Source organism: Salvelinus fontinalis, chromosome 14, assembly GCF_029448725.1.
Source record: "Salvelinus fontinalis isolate EN_2023a chromosome 14, ASM2944872v1, whole genome shotgun sequence".
Lineage (NCBI taxonomy): Eukaryota > Metazoa > Chordata > Actinopteri > Salmoniformes > Salmonidae > Salvelinus > Salvelinus fontinalis.
Genome location: NC_074678.1, coordinates 38,501,714 through 38,528,207, shown reverse-complemented (window position 1 = coordinate 38,528,207; position 26,494 = coordinate 38,501,714). Strand labels below are relative to the sequence as shown.

Sequence of the window (26,494 nt, the reverse complement as noted above, 5' to 3'; positions counted from 1 at the left end):
CGTTCCCAAGGTAAACGGATGGCCCAGATCGTAGAATATGCATATCATTTACAGATTAGGAAAGAAAACACTCCAAAGTTTCCAAACTGTCAAAATAAATCACTAAAGACTTAAAATGGTCCAAACACATGCAAAGAGTCGTGACGAAGGCATGACAGCGACCTCTTCCCCCTCAGGAGGTTGAAAAGATTTGGCATGGCCCTCAAATCCTCAAAAACTTCTACAGCTGTACCATTGACAGCATCTTGACTGGCTGCATCACTGCTTGGTATGGCAACTGCACCACCCCGATGGCATGGAGCTACAGAGGGTGGTGCGGACAGCCCAGTACATCACTGGAGCTGAGCTCCCTGCCATCCAGAACCTCTACAGTGCATTTGGAAAGTATTCAGACCACTTCCCTTTTCCACATTTTGTTACATTACAGCCTTGTTCTACATTTTTCCCCCCTCATCAATCTACACACAATATCCCAAAATGGGATATTTACATAAGTATTCAGACCCTTTGCTATGAGACTTGAAATTGAGCTCAGGTGCATCCTGTTTCCATTAATCATTGGGAGTCCCATAGGGCGACGCGCAATTGGCCCACATCGTCTCCGGGGTAGGCTGTCATTGTAAATAAGAATTTGTTCTTAACTGACTAGTCTAGTTAAATAAATGTTACATTTTTAAAAAATAATTGGGAAAGGCACACAATGAGAACTTGTTCTCAACTAGCCTACCTGGTTAAATAAAGGTGAAATATAAAATAAAACACACCTGTCTATACAGTGCACTCAGAAAGTATTCCAACTGGTGCGAAGGTTCACCTTCTAACAGAACAACGACCTTAAGCATACAGTCAAGACAACGCAGGAGTGGCTTCGTGATAAGTTTCTGAATGTCCTTGAGTAGCCCAGCCAGAGCCAGGACTTGAACCCGATTGAACATCTCTGGAGACCTGAAAATAGCTGTGCAGCAACGCTTCCCATCCACCCTGACAGAGCTTGAGAGGATATCCAGAGAAGAATTGGAGGGTTATACAATTGCACAAATTTCTAAAAGCCTGTTTTTGATTTGTCATTATGGGGTATTGTGTGTAGATTGATGCGGATAAAATCTATTTAATCAATTTTAGAATAAAGCTGTAAAGTAACCAAATGTGGAAACAGTCAAGGGGTCTGAATACTTTCAGAATGCATTGTATATCAAGCGGTGTGAAAGGAAGACCCAGACAATTGTTAAAGACTCCAGCCACCCAAGCCATAGGCTGTTCTCTCTGCTTCCGCACAGAAAGCAGTACCGGAGCATCAAGTCTGACACCAACAGGTTCCTGAACAGCTTCTATACCGAAGCCATAAGACTGCTAAATAGCTTTCAAAATGGCTACACAGACTATCTGCATTGACCCTTCTATTTTATATTTGCAGTATCTCTATGCACACTCACTCTATGCACATTCTACACCCTCACTCACACTCCAACACAAACACACATTTCATTTGCTCACACACACACACACACAAGCAACTCTGTTTATCATATATCTTGATGCCTAGTCATCTTACTCTATACATATCTAACCCTACCACTCCAGTATCCCTACACATTGTAAAGATGGTACTGGAACTGACCCTGCCCCCCCCCCCCTCCCCATATAGCTCACTTAATTTGTGTTCTTCTTTTTTCTATTTCTTGTGTGTTTTGTTGTACTTGACTTTTTAATTACATTTTTTTATAGTACTACTGCATTGTTGGGAAAGAGTAAGCAAAAAGGCATTTCACTTTTTTAGTGCACGTGACAATAGAAACTTGAAACTTGTTGGACTGCTTTTCACTGCAAAGCAAGCCAGGGTAAACTCGATTCACTTTGAAAATCAGCGCCTGCTGAAACTGAACAGCAAGTTCTGAGAAGTGAAGGAGTTTGAACAGAACTCCTTTGTTTTTGCTCAAGAAACACTACATAACCTAATGTACTCTGTACATGTTTATCAATCTAATGAATCATCTATAGCCCTTTTTCTATTTTAGGTGGGTTTGCACATTCATTTTGTGTTTCCATGATGTTCACAGTACTTCTACTTGAGTCGGATAGTACAGTTTCCACCCCTGCCCATATGTATGAAGAGCCTCAGAGCGTTGATACACGATCATTTTCACCTTTCATAATGAATAATAATATATGCACAGGGGGATCTGATCCTAGATCTGCACTTCAACTCTGAGACGTTTCTTGAACACGGGCCCTGTTCTCAGATCAGAAAAGACAACACGCAGCAGAACATCTCTCTTAACTTTCTATGACTAACCATCCTCTTATCACAATTCTGCTCTTTGGTTTTCTCAAGGTCATATCGTGTGTTCACTAGTATTCATAATAGGAATAGTAACCATTTCTGAGTGCTTGAGGAGACTAAAACTTATGCATGTGTTATTGTGTTGAGTTATTAGTGTGACTGAGGGAGTCCATATACCATGTTAGAGAGATTATATGAGATACAGTGATAGCGAGGGGATTGGTACTACTGAGGCATCTCGAGATAGACAATAATGAATGAGGACACAGGGAAATAACATTGCTTCACCGTATAATAACACCTGGTCTGTTTCACACTTACCACATCAACTTTAATATCACATCTTTAATGGAGTGCTTACTTGCGAAGCACTCAGTCAGACAGAATGTGGGGGGGAAACTTTGTGAACTTCATAACTTATAATCAATTGCTTGCAAATCCTTCTTTCCTGGAAGGTCCTCAGTGAAATTGGATCCAGTCTTAAAAATGGCTTTTTAACCAAAACATCTCAAGATTGGCTGTCGCGCCTCGTTCACACCCACACTGAAGCTGAACGGGGAGAGGCTCCAAGTTCCACCGCCTGTGTGTGTGTGTCTGTGTGAAGACGATTTTCAGCTGCGCTGCTGTACTTCCCATCTTATTCCTCCATGTTAAACCAATCTCCCATACAGCTCCCAGCACAGATAGGATACAAGTACCAGCCTATTTAAAAGTACCAACCTATTAAACTGTTTGGCAGGGAGAAACCTACATTGGCAATGGTAGTGAATGACATAATCTGGCAGGGTAAATGAGAGGGCTGGCCAATGCATAGAAAGATTGACATCATAAAGACAAAGGCATTTTTATAAAGTTACAGGCAAAATATGATCATATTCTGTGTGTTGTTTATGCACCTTCAATATGAGTGGTGCAGCGGTCTAAGGCACTGCATCTCAGTGCTAGAGGCGTCACTAGAGACCCTGGTTCGATTCCAGGCTGTATCACAACCGGCCGTGATTGGGAGTCTCATAGGGCGGCGAACAATTGGCCCAGCGTCATCAGGGTTTGGCCGGGGTAGGCCGTCATTGTAAATAATATTTTTTTCTTAACTGGCTTGCCCAGTTAAATAAAGGTTACATTTAAATACAAATAATAATATTAAGATGATAATTAGGGGCAATCTGATAACCCCCTACAACAAATCTTCAAGAAGGCAATTTGGCTCAAAAATGTACCATCCATCTTTATGTTAAAAGGCGATTTCTCCTTTTTACATTCTACAAGCATATGTAACCTTTATTTAACTAGGCAAGTCAGTTAAAAACAAATTCTTATTTACAATGACGGCCTACACCAAATAGACATAGCTAGCCTCTTTATTAATTGGTACAATGTTACAGGGAGAATTTACAATAAAAAAACACTTGAAAAGTATAGTATGTGATTCAAGAGTGAACAAAGAGGTTGGAGTTTCAATTTGGAGCACAAAAAGGACAGTTCATTCCTGTAAAAAGACTAACATTTCACTCTTTCAAAGTCTCTCTATTCAAGACCACTGAATAGGCAAACTAGATGACTGAGATAAATTACACCCATGCTTATTAAAACACGTTTTATACATCTATTAAATCAACATAATATATGCACAATATCCTTTCAAATCTCATGGATATGGAACACAACATAGAATGGGACTAGTGGTCACGACTACCATAAATCTGAATAATAACCTTATACCACATACTGTAATTGCTATAGAGGTCAAACTATATACTTAACATTTCCTAATATTCACCTGTCCACACAGATTTAGCAAATTTACATAACATTTAGATTTTGGTGTGGGCATGAGTACAATTTCTGTAATAACTACATTATTTAAACAGTAAACAATATTAAAGTAGCATTGTTTATGCAAATATGATAATAGAAATGTTTGAGTACTTAAAAGGTGACATTTTAAATATTTAATTGTTGTCCAACACCACTTCACAACTTCTCTAAAATGAAAGAGCAAAGTAAGCTGTTTTTCATTTCATATTTTCCTAATCACTCAAACAAAATATCAAAAACAGGTGGGTTATAGTTAACCCTGAAAAATGAATGTTACAAAACATTTTACACACTCCCTGCCTAGAAAAACAGCACTCTTCAGGGAGCGGTCAAAATGTACACAATTGTTACTGTACCTAAAGGGTCATACTTAATCAATTTCACTCAGGGGGAGGGTTTAGTATTATTATTATTTTAGTCCAGGGCAGGGTCTTATAATCTGTAACTGATTGTCATATTGCTCAGAATTGTCATATTGCTGAGAATTAGTTGCTTATTATAGTATCTCGATGTGTGCCCCTCATCCCCGATTCTCTGCTGGGTGAGCAATATCAAGTGTGCCTAGTGTGGTCTCAATCAAATGATCCATAGCCTATACTACAGGCAATAGGCTATATGAAGAGCATGCTGGGAGAAGTAAATGGCAAAGTTATATTCCTAAGAAAATGTTCTTCCTTCCCAAATCTTTTGTGCTGCTGGGATGGTGTATATAAAACTAGGCTACACCCTGGCCTGCCCTGCTCTTGCTGATGTAAACCTTTTTGTGCTGCCTAACCAATGACTGTGCTGTGTACGGTGGCACTTCAGGAGGTGAGTCAAAGGCTTCTTCAAACAATACAAAAAATATTTGTCAAAAGAATGAAATATCTGTGAGCGCGGACTAGGCCTACTGATGTCCTGTCCAGTTTGAGAGGGACAGCGTGAAAATGGGAAGGAGGACAGGAGGTAAGCTTGGTACAGCTATAATTGATTTTAATAAACAATATGTTTCGTTGCCCATAATGAAGCTACTTATCAGAGTTATTGACCTCACAATAAGCCACATTCTAGTCATTTACATAACTGACATTACTATGAAGCGACAACTGCAGAGATGGACAGTGTATGTGTCAACAGTCAACACAAATGTATTTTGTAACAACAATATCATGGAATAAAATACATTTGAAAATTATAGTTTCCCAAATTCAAAAAAGTTACAAGTGTATGTAGACCTACCTGATGATATGCGGCTGCTGTGTTAAACAACAAATGGCTTTTTCTCAAATTCAATGATGATCAGATGCTTCAGTTGTAACTGGTTCTGTTGGGCTACATTTTTACAGTTGATAGACAACTTCAGCACTGTTCCAAACTTTGACTATCCTCTTTTTTAACAATAACCTGTGAAAAATCTAAACGTCTCCGGTGTTGCTCTGTTGCGGTATTAAAAAAGATTCTGTTGTCTACAGTCATGTGAAATTATGTAGAATTGCATGAAATGCATTCAGAAAATGCTAGTTTTTCACAGACCGTAAATAAGATGATAGATTCATGCACTGCTTTTATTAAAATTGATATTTTTTCAACCCTACCCTCGCAGCAGTCTGCGAATCCACAACTTTCTGGCTACTTTGCCATGTAATGCTTACAAAATGAAGAACAGTTTCTAAAATTGCATATCTAAGGCTCTGGTCTGTCTTAAGAGTGAGGGTAAACATTAGGCATGTTCTCCACTCTCTACTTTATGTTACAATTATTATTTTGGGTATAGGGGAGGGTCACGGTTTGTTTCAAGCGTTCATGGAGGGTAGGGTAAAAATATATTTCTCTGAAGCGAGGTCCGATTTTCTTCAGCTATTCCTCATTATAAATAATGTCGTCCCTTAAAAGGCAGAATACTTTACAAAACATGAACCATTTGACAGTCCTAAAAGCAGTCATTTATTTGGTATCTATACTAAGTGAGTTTTGCAACCCTTTAGTCCAACTAAAGAGAGCTGGACCCAGAAGAGACCGGTGAGAGAAAATCAGGCCAGAGCCAGGTCAGTTCTGCAGTACGTAGTGGAATATGGGTAAGAGCTCGTTAACAGATTTTTTTTGTAATCACACTCTCGCACTCTCTCTCTTATGCTCTGTTACTCACATTTTCAACAGAAAAACTAAATTATGGCAGTGTATAGAACCAGGAACCAGGTCAATGGGGTTTGTTAGAGAGAGCAGAACACTCAGAACAGGAGGGCAGGATGACCCCAATGAACAAGAACTGCCTGCCTCCTGGCTAGGTGACATCAGAGGAAATTAAAGGAAACTGAACAAATGGTGTGAAAGCTCCTTCATACAATGCCTTTGTAAATTTTTGAGTTTCAACTCTGACTGGCACAGGAGTCTATCTAGAAAACAAACTCTCAATAACCGGTGTTAGGCAGAAAGTAGACAAATACTTTTTAAAATTCCAATAGACATGGAATCTAGCTGATTTTCAGTGTTCCTGTACAACAAATATCTACAAACGTTTTGACATGGAGTCTGGCATGACAAACTTCCAGCCTGCACATCCTGAGACCAACTTCTGTCTACTTCCTGCCAACACATCACCGCTGTTCACACAATAAACCCGAGAGGTCGCCTTTTAGGAAAAATTCCCCCAAAACCACATTCTTAAATTTACAGTGTTACATAACACTAATATTTGAAAATAATATTTCTGTGAACAAATGTTATCTTCTTATGGCTGCAAGCCCGAAGCCGGGCACAATATGACAACACCCACTTCAAGTGCAGGGCGCGAAATTCAAAATATATTTTTTAGAAATATTTAACTTTCACACATTAACAAGTCCAATACAGCATTTGAAAGATAAACATCTTGTGAATCCAGCCAACATGTCCGATTTTTTAAATGTTTTACAGCGAAAACACCACGTATATTTATGTTAGCTCACCACCAAATACAAATAAGGATAGACATTTTTCACAGCACAGGTAGAATGCACAAAGCCAACCTAACTAACCAAGAACCAACCAAACTAACCAAGAAACAACTTCATCAGATGACAGTCTTATAACATGTTATTCAATAAATCTATGTTTTGTTCGAAAAATGTGCATATTTGAGCTATAAATCAGTTTTACATTGCAGCTACCATCACAGCTATCGTCAGAAATGGCACCGAAGCAGCCAGAGTAATTACAGACACCAACGTCAAATACCTAAATACTCATCATAAAACATTTCTGAAAAATACATGGTGTACAGGATATGAAAGACAGGCATCTTGTGATTCCAGCCAATATTTCCGATTTCTTAAGTGTTTTACAGCGAAAACACAATATAGCATTATATTAGCTTACCACAATAGCCAGAAACAAGCCATTCCCCAGCAGTAAAAGTTAGCGATCGTAACAAACCAGCAAAAGATATATCATTTTTGACTAACCTTCCTATAACATCAGGTTATACATACACTTATGTTTTGTTCAAAAATGTGCATATTTAGAGCTGAAATCAGTGGTTATACATTGTGCTAACGTAGCATCTTTTTCCCACAACGTCCGGATATTTTTCTGGCACTCACATATTCTGACCAAATAACTATTCATAAAAATAACTAAAAAATACATGTTGTATAGGAAATGATAGATACACTAGTTCTTAATGCAATCGCCGTGTTAGAATTCTAAAAATAACTTCATTACGATATGCAGTTTACGTTATGGCGAGAGCGTGCCCAAAACCTGGCCGCAACCTACTAGTACATGTTCGACAGATATATGAAATAACATCATAAAATGGGTCCTACTTTTGATGATCTTTCATCAGAATGTTGTACAAGGGATCCTTTGTCGGGAACAATCGTTGTTTGGATTTAGAATGTCCTCTTCTCCAGTCAATTAGCACGGAAAGCTAGCAAAGTGGCGCTAAGCTCTCCTTCCTGAACAAAGGCACACAACGCAACACGCCTAACGTCCCGAATAAATTTCAATAATCTAATAAAACTATATTGAAAAAACATACTTTACGATGATATTGTCACATGTATCAAATAAAATCAAAGCCGGAGATATTAGTCGTCCATAACGACAGCTTATCAGAAGGCAAATCCAGGTCCCTTCACGCGCTCTCCAGAAAACAGGAAACTGGTGACACGTCATGCCGAGAGCTATTATTCGACCCCAGATCAAGTTACACACTCCATTTCTTCTCTCACTGCTTGTCGACATCTAGTGGAAGACGTATGAAGTGCATGTATTCTAATAAATATCAAGGACCTTTATAGGCAGGGCCTAGAACAGAGCATCGATTTCAGATTTTCCACTTCCTGTCAGGAAGTTTGCTGCAAAATGAGTTCTGTTTTACTCACAGATATAATTCAAACGGTTTTAGAAAAAATAGAGTGTTTTCTACCCAATAGTAATAATAATATGCATATTGTACGAGCAAGAATTGAGTACGAGGCCGTTTGAAATGGGCACCTTTTATCCGGCTACTCAATACTGCCAATGCAGCCCAAACAGGTTATAATAAGGTTGGTAGCAACATGTGAAAATTGTTGTGGAAATCAGTTGCAGCTCAAGTCGACCACAAATCCACAATGCAATACTCTCTCTATGGGCTGGCTGGTTGGCTGGCTCACTAGCTAGGTAGCTAACTAGCAAACAAGGCTACACACAATAATACCAAAGTCAATATCAGCATGTGAACTAGTTAGCTGTCAAATCGCCAATCCCACCATTTCCAATCTGCAGATCGATGTTCCTCACAGAGTGGAGACTGACATTCGCAACACCACCACGCAAGGCACCATGGACTGAAGAGGCAGACAAATAGGAATACGTTAGACCCTCTGTTAAATCACAAATTTCTCGAGGTAGGAATATCGCAAAAATATGATCAATGGCTCTCATTTGAGAGAAGACAACCTCCCGCGTTATGACATCAGCCAGTATTTAAATCTGACATGTATGATAAATGTTTTGGCGATCTAAAAGGCGTATCCCTATTAACTTCCAGTGTAGTGAGAGTGGCTTTATCTTAATGCTACGTCATGCCAGACAAATTTCTCCTGCTTCAACGGCATGAAAACATGAAAGGACCCAGGGAATTGATAGAACATTGCTCAGAGATGCACAAAAATAACATAATTCAAAAATTGGTGAATCTTTAGTTTAAGACATCTGATCAATGTTTCCCCTTCCTTAACCTCTACCGCGTGCATCCCCAACAACCGGATATCCCAGTTTTCAGGGGAAATGTAAAGAGCCTATGGATGTTTTGGACATTAACAAGGCGACACTCCATCTTAACTCCTCCTCCACATTTACTGGATTGGTTGAACAGTGTGGAAGAGGACCTCCCCCGACAGTTATTTTTCTTCTCGTCAAGACCAGTATGTAGGGGATCTAGTTTCAGGCGTTTCTTTGACTCCTGCTACGTTAGGTTACCCCTTCCTCAACATAAATCTACCATGACCATGGAACCATAAAAGACAAAGACTCTGCCTCCCTCGGCCCCTAGAAAACGGGGTCAGCAGTAGTCCAAAAAAATTGTCTCCGGACTATGTATGGCCCCAGTTGGTTGGAATTATGCAACTTTATAATCAGTAGCTCCCTCTATCCATCTATCCCCCTCCAACCCTTCATGCCTATCTAGGAGTAAACCAATTCTAAAGAGGGAGAATCAAACTTATTTCAGTGTTTATTAGTAAGAGAGTTTATTTAGTAGAAATCACTTTAGCATCATCAGTGGGTGAGATGGTCAAAGTCACAACAACATGGCTGAAAGTAACACAGTAACAGAGTACGGAAATGTATGCACTCACTACTGTAAGTCGCTCTGGATAAGAGTGTCTGCTAAATGACTAAAATGTAAATGTAACATTCAGTGGTCCATCCTGTCCTGTTTTAGATATTATGAAGCTGATATTATGAGACAGTATCAATGTTTTTACACTTGTTCATGACACCAGGGAATATTCCACACCTGAGAGGCACTTCACTGTTTTATCCATTCATCTCTCATAAAGGCTGAATAGGGAGAAATTACTGTGTAGCACAGCTCTGAGACCATACAAGACATGATTCATCCTGTCCCAATTGTCAAGAGCAATTGTATTTCCATTACCATTTCACACATGAAACTTAAGAGGAAAAAGGTCAGAAATCGCCAGATGAGGGGCATGATTCAATTAATGACATCATACAAACAGATATTCTGTGAGTCCTAATAAATCAGTCTGAATAAATATAAAATTACACAGTTGGAGAGAGAGTAGACTACACCCCTACGGTATATCTCTATTCTAATGTGTTCTGGTCCTTAATATATTAGAAAAAGACAGAGGGGGTCAGAGAAAGAGAGGTAGATGTTGAAAACAGTATTTCTCTCCATCCATCATTCCATCTCTACTCCCATCGTTTCTTCCTACAGTGCGTGCCCCCCTCCCTCCTCACACTACTAGTTGGATGGGGGTGGCTGCTGTTGAGCTACAGAAAATGTAGAAGTTACCCTTAGTGCAGGTCTTGGACCAGGTTTGTTGTTGTAACCCCTAGTGGTTAAGGTTAGGATTGTGATATGAAGCACTGATCCTAGACCAGCGCTAGGGCGGTAACCTCTGCCTCACCCCAGGTTCTACCTCACAGCTTGGCTTTGCCTGGCTGCAGCTGCAGACTCTGGAGCTTCATGGCCATTCCCATGTTCCCTGTGATCTTCAGCTTGCCCTGGAAGAACGCCTGAGGATCAGAAGAGAGAGTCAGTCATTAGAACCAGAACAGAGAGAGAGGGATAAACTTGTCCTGACAGTAAATCTCTAAGACAAAAATAATGGTGTTCCAAAAAAGGTCCAGTTGTCAGGACCACAAATACAAATTCCATTTAGACACCGTTGCCCTCGAGCAGATAAAAAACTATACAGTGCATTCAGAAAGTATTCAGACCCCTTAACTTTTTCACATTTTGTAACGTTACATCCTTATTCTAAAAACAGATGAAATAGTTTTTTCCCCCTCATCAATACACACACAATACTCATAATGACAAAAAAAAAACAGGTTGAGACATTTGTGCAAATGTATAAAAAAAACTGAAATATGACATTTACATAAGGATTCAGACCCTTTATTCAGTCATTTGTTGAAGCACCAGTATGATGGCGATTGCATCGTCTGTGGACCTGTTGGGGCGGTATGCAAACTGAAGTGGGTCTAGGGTGGTGGGTAAGGTCGGGGTGATATGATCCTTGAGGAGTCTCTCAAAGCACTTCATGATGACAGAAGTGAGTGCTACGGGGCGGTAGTCATTTAGTTCAGTTATCTTTGCCTTCTTGGGTACAGGAACAATGGTAGCCATCTTGAAGCATTGGGGACTACAGACTGGGATAGGGAGCGATTGAATATGTGCGTAAACACACCAGTCAGCTGGTCTGCGCATACTCTTAGGACACGGCTAGGGATGCTGTCTGAGCCAGCAGCCTTGCGTGGGTTAGCGCGTTTAAATGTCTTACGTCGGCCACGGAGAAGGAGAGGTGTTGTTAGTTGTCCTTGTTAGCGGACTGCGACGGTGGCACTGTATTATCCTCAATGCGGGCAAAGAAGGTGTTTAGTTTGTCTGGAAGCGTCGGTGACCGTGACATGGCTGGTTATCTTTTTGTAGTCTGTGATTTCCTGTAGACCCTGACAAATGTATCAGAAATACAGCACATACATTGTTAATGTTGCAAATGACAATTGCAGCTGGAAACGGCTGATTTTTAATGGAATATTTACATAGGCGTACAGAGGCCCATTATTAGGAACCATCACTCCTGTGTTCCAATGGCATGTTGTGTTAGCTAATCCAAGTTTATAATTTTAAAAGGCTAATTGATCATTAGAAAACCCTTTTGCAATTATGTTAGCACAGCTGAAAACTGTTGTTCTGATTTAAGAAGCAATAAAACTGTCCTTCTTTAGAGTAGTTGAGCATCTGGAGCATCAGCATTTGTGGGTTCGTTTACAGGCTCAAAATGGCCAGAAACAAAGGACTTGCTTCTGAAACTCATCAGTCTATTCTTGTTCTGAGAAACTGAAGATCTCGTACAACGCTGTGTACTACTCCCTTCACAGAACAGCGCAAACTGGTTCTAACCAGAATAGAAACAGGAGTGGGAGGACCCGGTGCTCAACTAGTCTAAAGAAGGGCAGTTTTATTGCTTCTTTAAATCAGAACTACAGTTTTCAGCTATGTCGGCCTTCCGCATCAGCCCATGTCGGCCTTCCGCATCGGCCCATGTCGGCCTTCCGCATCGGCCCATGTCGGCCTTCCACACCTGCCCATGTCGGCCTTCCGCATCTGCGGTGGAAGGTGACTGAGCTACAGCGGTGTTTGTCAGATCATGAGACATCCTGAAAATCGGTCTTCTCACAGAAATGTCTGTAGAGTCCGAACGGTTTGGCTTACAAACTAATATGAACACAATGGAAAGTTGACTCTCACAAGTGTCACGGGACTCGTCTGATGGTAACCCATACAAATTCATGGAAATACGGAGGTAGTTTTGTGGCAACAAAAATATGCGGTTAAATGTGTCCAAAAAAAACACATATTTCCTGAGCTTTCTTAAATCTCCTACATATAGGACAGACACTTCAAAAGATTAGTGACCTCCCGGGTGGCGCAGTGGTCTAGGGCACTGCAACGCAGTGCTAGCTGCGCCATCAGAGTCTCTGAGTTTGCGCCCAGGCTCTGTCACAGCCGGCCGCAACCGGGAGGTCCGTGGGGCGACGCACAATTGGCATAGCGTCGTCCGGGTTAGGGAGGGTTTGGCCGGTAGGGATATCCTTGTCTCAGTATGTAAAATGTGATAAAATGTATGCACTCTACTGTAAGTCGCTCTGGATAAGAGCGTCTGCTAAATGACTAAAATGTAATGTAATGTAATGTAAATGTAATGATTTCTTTTAATACTGTCTTTTTTTGCCATTTATGAATGTGGTATTCAATGCATTTCTATGGGAACTTAAATACTTTAAAAAAAAATATATATATATATATATATATATATATATTATTTTTTTTAAGTATTTTTAAGTATTTTTAAGTATTTAATATATATACAGTACCAGTATATATACAGTACCAGTCAAAATTTTAGACACACTTACTCATTCAAGGGTTTTTCTTTATTTTTACTATTTTCTACATTGTAGAATAATAGTGAGGACATAACTATCTAATAACATATATGTAATCATGTAGTAACCAAAAAAAGAGTTAAACAAATCAAAATATATTTTATATTTGAGATTCTTCAAAGTAGCCAACCTTTGCCTTGATAACAGCTTTGCATTCTCTCAACCAGCTTCATGAGGTAGTCACCTGGAATGCTTATCCAACGGTCTTGAAGGACTACCCACATATGTTGAGCACTTGTTGGCTGCTTTTCCTTCACTCTGCGGTCCAACTCATCCCAAACCATCTCAATTGGGTTGAGGTCGGGTGATTGTGGAGGCCAGGTCATCTGATGCAGCACCATCACCCTCCTTCTTGGTCAAATAGCCCTTACACAGGCTGGAGGTGTGTTTTGGGTCATTGTCCTGCTGAAAAACAAATGATAGTCCCACTAAGCGCAAACCAGATGGGGTGGCGTATCGCTGCAGAATGCTGTGGTAGGCATGCTGATTAAGTGTGCCTTGAATTCTAAATAAATCACAGTGTTACCAGCAAAGCGCCCCACATCATCACACTTCCTCCTCCTCCATGCTTCACGGTGGGAACCACACATACGGAGATCATCCGTTCACCTACTCTGCGTCTCACAAAGACACAGCGGTTGGAACTAAAAATTTCAAATTTGGACTCATCAGACCAAAAGGACAGATTTTCATCGGTCTAATGTCCATTGCTCGTGTTTCTTGGCCCAAGCCAATCTCTTCTTCTTATTGGTGTCCTTTAATAGTGGTTTCTTTGCAGCAATTCGACCATGAAGGCCTGATTCACGCAGTCTCTGTAAAGTTGATGTTGAGACATGTCTGTTATTTGAACTCTGTGAAGCATTTATTTGGGCTGAATTCTAGGGTAAAGTTAACTATAATGAACAATTCCTCTGCAGCAGAGGTAACTCTGAGTCTTCCATTCCTGTGGCGGTCCTCATGAGAGCCAGTTTCATCATAGCGCTTGATGGTTTTTGCGACTGCACTTGGAGAAACTTTCAAAGTTATTGAAATGTTCCAGATTGACTGACCTTCATGTCTTAAAGTAATGAGGGACTGTTGTTTCTCTTTGCTTATTTGAGCTGTTCTTGCCATAATATGGACTTGGTCTATTACGAAATAGGCCTATCTTCTGTATACAACCTCTACCTTGTCACAACACAACTGACTGGCTTAAACACATTAAGAAGGAAAGAGATTCCAGAAAATTTACTTTTAACAAAGCACACCTGTTAATTGAAATGCATTCCAGGTGACTACCTCATGAAGCTGGTTGAGAGAATGCCAAGCGAGTGCAATGCTGTCGCCAAGGCAAAAAGTGGCTATATTGAAGAATCTCAATTATATAATATATTTTGGTTTGTTTAACACTTTTGGTTACTACAAGATTCCTATTGCATTATTTCATAGTTTTATGTCTTCACTATTATTCTACAATGTAGAAAATAGTCAAAAATAAAGAAAAACTCTGGAATGAGTAGGTGTGTCCAAATGTTTGACTGGTACTGTATATGTTATACCTAAAGGGGTTCTAATATTCTAAATCAACTAGCTAAATGATCCAGGGTATGAACATTAAAAACAATTCCATATGTTAGCTTAGTAGCACTCCCCCAACGACTTACACAGAAAAAATATGTATACAGTTGAAGTCGGAAGTTTACATACACCTTAGCCAAATACATTTAAACTCAGTTTTTCACAATTCCTGACATTTAATCCTAGTAAAAATTCCGTCTTAGGTCAGTTAGAATCACCACAAAATTTTAAGTATGTGAAATGTCAGAATAATAGTAGAGAGAATTATTTCAGCTTTTATTTCTTTCATCACATCCTCAGTGGGTCCGAAGTTTAAATACACTCAATTAGTATTTGGTGGCATTGACTTTAAATTGTTTAACTTGAGTCAAACATTTCAGGTAGCCTTCCACAAGCTTCCCACAATAAGTTGGGTGAAATTTGGCCCATTCCTCCTGACAGAGCTGGTGTAACTGAGTCAGGTTTGTAGGCCTCCTTGCTCGCACACGCTTTTTCAGTTCTGCCCACACATTTTCTATGTGTTTGAGATCAGGGCTTTGTGATGGCCACTCTAATACCTTGACTTTGCAAGTTTGATTGGGGTCATTGTCCATTTGGAAGACCCATTTGCGACCAAGCTTTAACTTCCTGACTGATGTCTTTAGATGTTGCTTCAATATATCCACAAAATTTTCCATCCTCATGATGCCATCTATTTTGTGAAGTGCACCAGTCCCTCCTGCAGCAAAGCACCCAAACAACATGATGCTGCCACCCCCATGCTTCACGGTTGGGATGGTGTTCTTCAGCTTGCAAGCCTCCCCCTTTTCCTCCTAACATAATGACGGTAATTATGGCCAAACAGTTCTATTTTTGTTTCATCAAACCAGAGGACATCTCAAAAAACTACGATCTTTGTCTCCTGTGCAGTTGCAAACCGCAGTCTGGCTTTTTTATGGCGTTTTGGAGCAGTAGCTTCTTCCTTGCTGAGCGGCCTTTCAGGTTATGTCGATATAGGACTCGTTTTACTGTGGATATAGATACCTTTGTACCTGTTTCCTCCAGCATCTTCACAAGGTCCTTTGCTGTTGTTCTGGGATTTATTTGCACTTTCCGCACCAAAGTACCTTCATCTCTAGACAGAACACGTCTCTTTCCTGAGCGGTATGACGGCTACAAGGTCCCATGTTTATACTTGCGTACTATTGTTTGTACAGATGAACGTGGTACCTTCAGGTGTTTGGAAATTGCTCCCAAGGATGAACCAGACTTGTGGAGGTCTACAATTCTTTTTCTGAGGTCTTTGCTGATTTCTTTTGATTTTCCCATGATGTCAAGCAAAGAGGCACTGAGTTTGAAGGTAGGCCTTGAAATACATCTACAGGTACACCTCCAATTGACTCAAATGATGTCAATTAGCCTTTCAGAAGCTTCTAAAGCCATGACATCATCTTCTGGAATTTTCCAAGCTGTTTAAAGACACAGTCAATTTAGTGTTTGTAAACTTCTGACACAGTGAGTTAAGTGAAATAATCTGTCTGTAAACAATTGTTGGAAACATTGCTTGTGTAATGCACAAAGTAGTTGTCCTAACCGACTTGACAAAACTATAGTTTGTTAACAAGAAATGTGTGGAGTGGTTGAAAAACAAGTTTTAATGACTCCAACCTAAGTGTATGTAAACTTCCGACTTCAAATGTATCTTGCACACACAATTAATCTCTCCAAACTATTCTTTGTCAAAGTGCAGCCCCTCCATTTTGTGGAAAGTAAATCCCCCTGCAGTCAACAAAGCAGGGAAATATTATTCTTGAGCTGGTTGGAAAACAACACGAATGGAAATGATTCCTGACCTGCTCTTCACTCCAGTAGTGTGTGCTCCAGCCTGGTTTAAATAGTTAAAGTGGAGAGATTAATGTCAGAGTGGAAAGTGGGACAGCAGGAGGAGGAGCAGGAAGAGGAGGCTCTGCAGACCAGAGGGGCTTAAAGGAGGGCTGGGGACTGACTGTGTTATGTGTGGCAGGCAGCAATGGCACAGAGACTCTGTCCCCTGCATTCCACTTGTAGGATGGAAATCATGACTGAGTCTTTAAATTTGTACGAAAAGAAACTAAAGCGAATACAGAACTCAACGGACACATAATAACAGAAGCCTTGGAGGTGTCCTTAGTTCCAAAGACACCTATCCTCTGTTATAAAAGAGGCTTTGTATAAACCGAGCGTAGAAGAAGAAGAAATAGACTCATGGTCAAAACAACCTTCTGGAAAAGAATAATAGAGAATAGTACTTCTAGTTATAAGGTCAACAAGTATGACATCATTGTACAATGAAAGTCACTATGAACTACTATACAGCGCAAGGCAACACAAAATAAGAGCTGAGTTTGAATACTACAACATGGTAAAAGAAATTCCACTCAATAACACATACCTACACGCCGAGCAAATTAAAAGTAAAATAACACGGACATTAACCAGACGTTGACCGCAGCCTTACTCATATTGAACCCATTATTTTTTATTACAGAACATGTCCCAATTACAGAAACAATAAGGGTAATAGGCTCTTTTAAGTTGAGCACTTGTCAGGAGGCTAATGCTCTGTCTGTTCCTCTGGGAAGCCAGTAGAACAGAGGGTGTTCTTTTGTGTCTTCGTATGCAGATGACTCAACACTATTCATGTCAGCTACTACAGCGAGTGAAATTACTGCAACACTTAAAGAGTTGCAGTTAGTTTCCGAGTGGACTGCAAGGAATAAGTTAGTCCTAAATATTTCTAAAACTAAAAGCATTGAATTTGGGACAAAACATTCACTAAACCATAAACCTCAACTAAATCTTCTAATAAATAATGTGGAAATTGAGCAAGTTGAGATGACTAAACAGCTTGGAGTAACCCTGGATTGTAAACGGTCATGGTCAAAACATATTGATTTAACAGTAGCTAAGATGTGGAGAAGTTTCTCCATAATAAAGCGAGGGTCTGCCTTCTTAACAACACTATCAACAAGGCAGGTCCTACAGGCCCTAGTTTTGTTGCACCTGGACTACTGTTCAGTCATGTGGTCAGGTGCCACAAAAAGGGACTTAGGAAAATTGCAATTGGCTCAAAACATGGCAGCGTGGCTGGCCCTTGGATGTACACAGAGAGCTAATATTAATAATATGCATGTCAATCTCTCCTGGCTGAAAGTGGAGGAGATTGACTTCATCCCTGCTTCTATTTATGAGAAGTATTGACATGTTGAATGTACCGAGCTGTCTGTTTGAACTACTGGCACACAGCTCGGACACCCATGCATACCCCACAAGACATGCCACAAGAGGTCTCTTCACAGTCCCCAAGTCCAGAACAGACTATGGGAGGCACACAGTACCACATAGAGCCATGACTACATGGAACTCTATTCCACATCAAGTAATCGATGCAATCAGTAAAATTAGATTTTTTAAAAACAGATAAAAAATACACCTTATGGAACAGCGGGGACTGTGAAGCAACACAAACATAGGCACAGGCATATACAGACATATGCACGATAACATACGCACACGTACACATGGATTTTGTACTGTAGATATGTGGTGGTGGTGGAGTAGGGGCCTGAGGGCACACAGGGTGTTGTGAAATCTGTGAATGTAATGATTTAAAAATTGTATAAACTGCCTTAGATTTGGCTGGACCCCAGGAAGAGTAGCTGCTGCCTTGGCAGGAACTAATGGGGATCCATAATAAACCCCAGGAAGAGTAGCTGCTGCCTTGGCAGGAACTAATGGGGATCCATAATAAACCCCAGGAAGAGTAGCTGCTGCCTTGGCAGGAACTAATGGGGATCCATAATAAACCCCAGGAAGAGTAGCTGCTGCCTTGGCAGGAACTAATGGGGATCCACAATAAACCCCAGGAAGAGTAGCTGCTAACTTGGCAGGAACTAATGGGGATCCATAATAAATACAAATAACTTTGCGTTTCCCCCCAGGTCCCTTTAATGGACGGAAAAACAGGTGTGCATGGGGCCAAGGAAGAAGGAAGTCACTTCTAAAGGAGCCATGAAGACTTAACCTGTTCCCAGATCTGTTTGTGCTGTCCGGGCAAGTCCTATATATGGTGGTTGTCAAGACAAAAAGCACAAGCAGGTCTGGGACCAGGATAATAAAGATCTGCTGGGCCCCATAGCAAGAGTCTAGACTGTGTCGATGAAGTCAGTCAATCAGTGAATCTTGTTACCTAGCATTCCTTATTTCACAATTAACCATTGACTGACCTATAGTGGACTCCGAGTACAGGAGAGAGAAAAAGCAACATTTCAGCACAATCATCCTAAATTGTCATAAGAAATGACATGGTGTTTTTAGTCTAACAGTAGCCTAACATTATCTATGCTATTATATTCGGTTTGCTGTGTAGAATACTAATAAATCATTAAGTGATCTTATGAGACACCACACCATTCTGAGAAGTGGCAGAGCGTCCCTCTGCTGCTCACCGGCAGCACTGCACCCTTGATTATAATGGTTGAATGACTTCGGGAGTTTCACATTACCACAGCTCTACAAACTAAATGGTGCATTCAGTTGACAACCAATTTTGTTTTTTTTACAGCATCGCAGCAGAGCAAAAGTTTCGGGGCTGACCCAAAAGCCCCAAAAGTCAGGTCCTGGTGATGTCCATGTGCAAGCTTATAACCATGAGACTGACTGAAATACAGAGTATTAACTCCCTCAAATCAAGGCCAATACTTACTGTCTGTGGGTTCATTTTCCCCGTCATCAAGGCCAGCAGGTCTGCATCTGACATGGAAATGGTGCAGTCTGCTTTCCTTGCTAGAAAGGGGTCGAAGGAGAGGAAGGGTAGATGAAGGAAGAGAGAATTACAGCAAGAGAGAGAAAAAAATACTTGTTTGTTGATCATAAAATACTGTAAATTGAAAACCACAAATCATGATACAGCCTGTGAAAATACAACTAGATATTTTTCCCTCCACACGTTTCTTTGTGAATTCAGCTAATTTACATTCTCACTCTCAATGTGGACCAAACCGCTAATTCTGACCTGTCGTTGTGGACACAGCCCTTGCTGTTCTTACCTGTGTCATTGTGAACGCAACCCTTGCCATTCTTCACGTCCACTATCCAGGTCGCTTCCTGACCATCCGGACCATCCTTCACCTTAAAGGAAAACACCCCTCCAATCTTCTTCACAAATGACTCCCCATCCTACAGAGAAATACAAGGTAGTACAAGGTAGTCATAACAATTAGGATAATAAGTACTGTGTTCATCAATAACAAAAGCTGTTTATATCGTCATGTCTAAAGACGAAGGACACAAAATATTTTTCTTATTCACCTAAACAAAACATTTCACATCCAGTTAAACAATCTTTTTTATCCATGTGCCTTAAAAAATCAATAAAATAACAAAGCATTCACTGAAACCACAGACATGCTACTCTTACATTAATGATCAATTAGGCTATTGGACAACTCTTTTCTGAACATGTCTAACAAGGAATTGTTTTTTTTTGTTTTTTTCCTGTAATATTGTATTATTCTGTGGATAATCAGATACATAGAAGTGGAATAACATAATACCAAAACAGAGAGAGATCCTAATGGGAACCAGAGAGCACTGCTGCCAGACATACTTACACAAGGATGGAAAATCTAAAAGTAAGACAACAGAGGAAAACCTCCTTGAGTGGAGATGATGTCACACATCCAGAGTCAAAAGAGTTGCAGACTAGTTTAGTTACATTGAATTCTGTCTATATACAGTACCAGACAAAAGTTGACACACCTACTCACTCATTCAAGGGTTTTTCTTTATTTTTTACTATTTTCTACATTGTATAATAATAGTAAAGACATCAAAACTATGAAATAACACATGGAATCATGTAGTAACCAAAAAAGTGTTAAACAAATCTAAATATATTTGATATTCTTCAAAGTAGCCACCATTTCCTTGATGACAGCTTTGCACACTCTCGGCATTCTCTCAACCAGCTTCATGAGGTAGTCACCTGGAATGCATTTCAATTAACAAGTGTGCCTTGTTAGAAGTTATTTTGTGGAATTTCTTTCCTTCTTAATGCGTTTGAGCCAATCAGTTGTGTTGTGACAAGGTAGGGGTGGTACACAGAAGATAGCCCTATTTGGTAATAGACCAAGTCCATATTATAGCAAGAAAGGCTCAAATAAGCAAACAAAAACAACAGCCCATCATTACTTTAAGACATGAAGGTCAGTCAATCTGGAAAATTTCAAGAACTTTAAAAGTTTCTTCAAGTGCATTTGCAAAAACCAGCAAGCACTATGATGAAACTGGCTCTCATGAGGACCGCCATAGGAAAGGAAGACCCAGAGTTACCTCTGCTGCAGAGGGATTGTTCATTAGAGTTACCAGCCTCAGAAATTGCAAGCCAAATAAATGCTTCAGAGTTCAATTAACAGACACATCTCAACATCAACTGTTCAGAGGAGACAGCTTGAATCAGGTCTTCACGGTTGAATTGCTGCAAAGAACCACTGTTAAAGGACACCAATAAGAAGAAGAGACTGGCTTGGGCCAAGAAACACGAGCAATTGACATTAGACCGGTGAAAATCAGTCCTTTGGTCTGATGAGTCGAAATGTGAGATTTTTGGATCCAACACCCGTGTCTTTGTGAGACGCAGAGTAGGTGAACAGATGATCTCCGCATGTATGGTTCCCACCGCGAAGCATGAAGGAGGAGGTGTGATGGTGCTGGTGACACTGTCAGTGATTTATTTAGAATTCAAGGCAATCTTAATCAGCATGGCTTCCACAGCATTCTGTAGTGATACGCCATCCCATCTGGTTTGCGCTTAGCGGGACACTCATTTGTTTTTCAACAGAACAATGACCCGAAACACACCTCCAGGCTGTGTAAGGGCTATTTGATCAAGAAGGAGGGTGATGGAGTGCTGCATCAGATGACCTGGCCTCCACAATCACCTGACCTCAACCCAATTGAGATGGTTTGAGATGAGTTGGACCGCAGAGTGAAGGAAAAGCAGCCAACAAGTGCTCAGCATATGTGGGAACTCCTTCAAGACTGTTGGAAAATCATTCCAGATGACTACCTCATGAAGCTGGTTGAGAGAATGCAAAGCCGTTATCAAGGCAAAGGGGTGGCTACTTTGAAGAATCTCAAATATAAAATATATTTGGATTTGTTTAACACTTTTTTGGTTACTACATGATTCCATGTGTATAAGTAGGTGTGTTCAAACCTTTGACTGGTACTCTATGTATAATAGACATCTAGTCGTGTATTTTGGACCTAACAGACAGCTGTTCACTGCTGGCTAGGCTGAGTTAAGGCGAGAGAGAGAAGAGAAAAAGAGAAAAGTGAAAGAATGACAGAGGGAGAGAGAGTTCTGTCATCATCCAGCTTGTGATGTTTATAGTAGTGAGGTCAGAAGCAGAGCAGCTGCAAATGAACACACAACTTTAGAGTGCAGAACCATTTATCTGATTGATTCAAACAGCATAACAACTTATATCATGAGCTAGGTTTCTATCCAATTGGTGACAGATTGAGAGTATTCTAAAATCCGCAAAAAAAACAATGTGCATTTTCCCACCAGAGATTTGTTTCCATCAAATGTACTTGTTGCAGATGAGACTGTGCTTGATGTAGTGCACATAAAAATAACTTTTGTGAGTAAATTCCCATGTACCGATTAAAAAAATACTAGTTAAATGGGTTTCCATCACATTTTCAACTCTATGTTGCGTTTTATAGCAAGTGTGCCCACTCCGGTATTGGCACTCTGCGTTCTTGCCAAGAGCGCTGTTGGCTAGAGCGCAAGTATAACATCCATGATGAGATTATTATGGACAAAAGAGCAATATTATTTTGTCATATGGCAGCCAAGCATCGAAGATCATGTCACCAGAATAAGACCCTCGATATTTATTGGAAAGGAGCATCAAGCTCATCGCCTTGCACTTTCACCAACCTGTGAAGTTCATCGTAATTTATTTCATATGTAGCCTAATAAACTGCATGCTTTCCCGATGATTGGTAGTGGGAAGACCACATAACATGTCATCACGTGACTCCAAGTTTACTTCGGTAGGGTTTTTATATGAATATTTGCGCATAAAAGCATTTATCGCATAATTAATTTCACCGACACAAAAATATCCCACCTTGTCTAGCGTATTTTGTTTTGTCAACATCAGGCCTGTCATTACATTTTTTTATCCGACATGGATGGGAACCTGGTTATTGTATGACAAGGGAAAACGCCTGTTTCCGGGAATGGATCCAAGTGTGCTACAGTCAAAGTCGAAAGAGTCTATAGGAACAGAAATTGTTTATCTTCTTCATGTAGAATCAATAGGTCGTTTTCAATGTAACGTCACAATAAGGTGTAGCGTGTTCGATGTGCTTGCTTGGGAGCAAAGAGACCCACAGCTCTGCTTAAACCATTGACAACTGAGTGCCGTTTTCAAGGGTCTTAAATAAATGTTAACCATTTGGTTGTAATATCATCACCTCTTAAAGAGCATGGCCAGGCCTACACATTTCTGATTATTCTATGCAAATCAATGGCACACATTTAGATCATCAGTTATACAGCAAGTAACTGCATGCCTTTCATGATCAGATATGTGAGGGTAGCCTCCTGATATCTCTCAATATTGCCCACCATTATTTGTATATATATATATATATATATTTATTTTTTTACTTTATTTAAATATTGAGTCACCATTGAGACCAGGGTCTCTTTCTGCTGCAATCTGGTAAATTGTGTCACCATAATCAAGAACTGGCAGGAATGCTGGCTGCACAATCTGCTTCCTGCTATTTAGGGAGTCAAGATCCATTTCTAAAAATAAAAAAAAGCCCCCTTTAAATCTTATCTTGTTAACTAGCTCATCCATATGTTTTTAAACATTATCTTTGTCAATCCAAATGCCCAGATATTGGTAGGTGGGAACCTGATCAATGGGAGAACCATCCAATGAACAAATATGAAGTCCATCTGAAACAATTAGCGATAGAAAATAAAAGTGAACTACACCTGACAACTATGAGTGGTTTAGGTTAATTTCTCATCTTTTGTGGGCTCTGCCTGTCTAACAGCAGAAGGGCGCATTTGCCGTGGTACTGTTAGCTGATAATGTTTTCCTTTGCAATCTTCCATAATCTCTGATGAAGCAAGCTAAATGATGTTTGCTTAACTAGCTACATGTCAAACAGATAGGTACCTTCACATATCTGAAATGACATGATTATTGATGTTCACTGAAGATGAAAAGCATGTATATTGAACAAAAACATAAAAGCAACATCCAACAATTTCAAAATTTTACTAAGTTACGGTTCATAGAAGGAATTCATTCAATTTAAATAAATTAATTTGGCCCTAATCTTTGGATTTCACATGACTGGGATGGGGCGCAGCCATGGGTGGGCCTGGGAGAGCATAGGCCAACCAACTTGGGACCAGGTCCACTCAATGGGGAGCCAGGCCCAGCCAATCAGAATTATATATTTATTTATTTATTTTTTACAGACAGAAATACTCCTCAGCACTGCTCCTTCTCAGACGATCCCACAGATGAAAAAGACGGATGTGGAGGTCCTGGGCTAGAGTGGTTACACGTGGTCTGCGGTTGTGAGGCCGGTTGGATGTACTGCCAAATTCTCAAAAATGACTTGAAAATGACATGTAGCTGGGGGTCTACTTGCCCCCCAGCAACCAAATCAAACGTATTGTGATGTTTTATTGAAAACCACCTAAAAAATGAACCCTCATTCTATGGCTGTACTGTGGGGGAAATGGTCAGATGTCACAATATGCACATTTTCTGTGAAAAGGATCAAAAAAGAGGTCAAAGCATTTTGATGTGAAAACAGGATGTGGGTTTGTAGTGTAAACTGCAATACATGACACCGGAAACAGATAACACACAGTAATGAATGCAGATACCTCCTCCAGCTTCTTGTTGATCTCCTGGAAGACTGCATGGGCCTTGAACCCCTCCAGGCTGCGCTCTGCATTGGTGTTAACTGACTGGATCCTCTGAGAGCTGAGAGACACACATAGAGAAATCACACACAATTGACAGCATAACAGGAGGCATGCCATACATAGCCTGTGAGGCACAACTATAACAAAACAATTAGGATTATTCAGCAGGAGAAAAGAGAAATAGCATGATAGTCTTAAACACGACGTTAGGCAACAGACTAATAGGATGGGGGTAGATTACACAGGCTTACTAAGAGTCCTCATAAGGCTCTTGCTTCAGTCACATGATGGTGTTGTCTTTCAACTAGTCTAATTATCAGTGAGCGCAGTTCAAATGCAGAGAGCAGAAAACATTTGATGTAAATTGTAGAAAAGGGTTGGCTCTAATTTGATTACATAATTAGACTTATCTGAAGCTTTAGACATCTAAATGCAATTTGATGAACGTAAAGCCAGTGCGTTAAAATGAATAACCTGCAAACAAATGGATGAATTAAGATGTATTGTATTCTTATTGAATCCATGTCAGGTTGGCAAGAATATTTATCTCGGGTGGTGTCATTTTTCGGTAAGTATTGCACAAGTCAGGTGTTAGCTGCTAACAGTTATGTCATTGTTTTGAATAAGCTAGCTATCAAGCTACCTTTACACCCTTGCATTTCACAAGGGTGACCCGACCCAGATGGATAATTCGAGGTAACGAGTGCCAATTAAAGGGCTGTGATAATTTTACTAACCCCAAGTATCTCACCTTACAACCTGCGATTCGCGCATTTTGTTTTGTGAAACAACCATTTTTCAGAGGCCGACACAGCTGGTGTGCAACTATGCGTGCTGTTGTGAACATAGAGATAGATAGAGGACTCATTTTTGTATCTGTGACATTATAGCGTCTGTGAAATCATTGCCTCATTGGCGCTGGCAATCTCCATTTTAAAGTAGTACATTTTCTTCTTCACGATTAGCTGATCCCTCCTGTGACCCGGTTGGACATGACCCCACCAAGAGGGGTCAGCCAATGAAGTTGGAAGTCTCACAGTCTCAATGGCCCTGCCCGTGCTAAAACGCCTTTTGGCCACTAGAGGCCTCTAACATTCTCTATGGTTGTGAAACCACTTTATAGCTAGCTACCCGAAATTCCTTCTTTATGCTACTCCGTAAAACCCTACATGACGATAGAAGAGAGGGTGATGGTTTGATCTTTAGTGCAGCACTCTACAGTTCCTTGGAGGCAAAGATTTTTTATCCACAATTTCAAAAGTTGGGCTATTCAAATCACACATGTTCAATATTATTCTGGCGTAAACCCCGAATTTAACCAATGATAAGCCTTGCTATGTTTAAGATATATGCATTATTTATTTCACTGTTGTGATGTGTCTGAAGAACGAATGTATATTGTATCTGAATGTGTGCTTATTACAAAAGGCACCGATTTTATTTTATTTAACCTTTATTTAATCGAGTCACATTGAGATTAAAACTCTATTTCACAAGAGAGCCCTGTACACATTACCAAAAAAAAAGAATATTAAAACAACATACACATGTGTATAAAACAATAATTCAGCACAATAAACAAAAATAAACATTCAATAAAAGCAATCACATTCAACTACATAGAGGTCCTCAAACAATCATTTTAACTGCCTGAGTGGCACCAGCACATCTAACTGCAGTGAACTCTTGCAGAT

General features: G+C 40.1%; 1 protein-coding gene across 1 annotated transcript; it reads right to left on the bottom strand.

Annotated features, from left to right (window-relative positions):
* Positions 1 to 9,755: 9,755 nt before the first annotated feature.
* On the bottom strand, positions 9,756 to 25,718 carry LOC129810792 (sterol carrier protein 2-like). The gene is made up of 5 exons (XM_055861680.1): positions 25,552 to 25,718; positions 24,759 to 24,858; positions 19,870 to 19,999; positions 19,527 to 19,606; positions 9,756 to 10,807 (listed from the first exon to the last, which is right to left on the bottom strand). The coding sequence occupies exons 1-5, from the start codon at positions 25,593 to 25,595 to the stop codon at positions 10,712 to 10,714; spliced, it is 450 nt and encodes a 149-aa protein (XP_055717655.1). The 5' UTR covers positions 25,596 to 25,718; the 3' UTR covers positions 9,756 to 10,711.
* Positions 25,719 to 26,494: the final 776 nt, after the last annotated feature.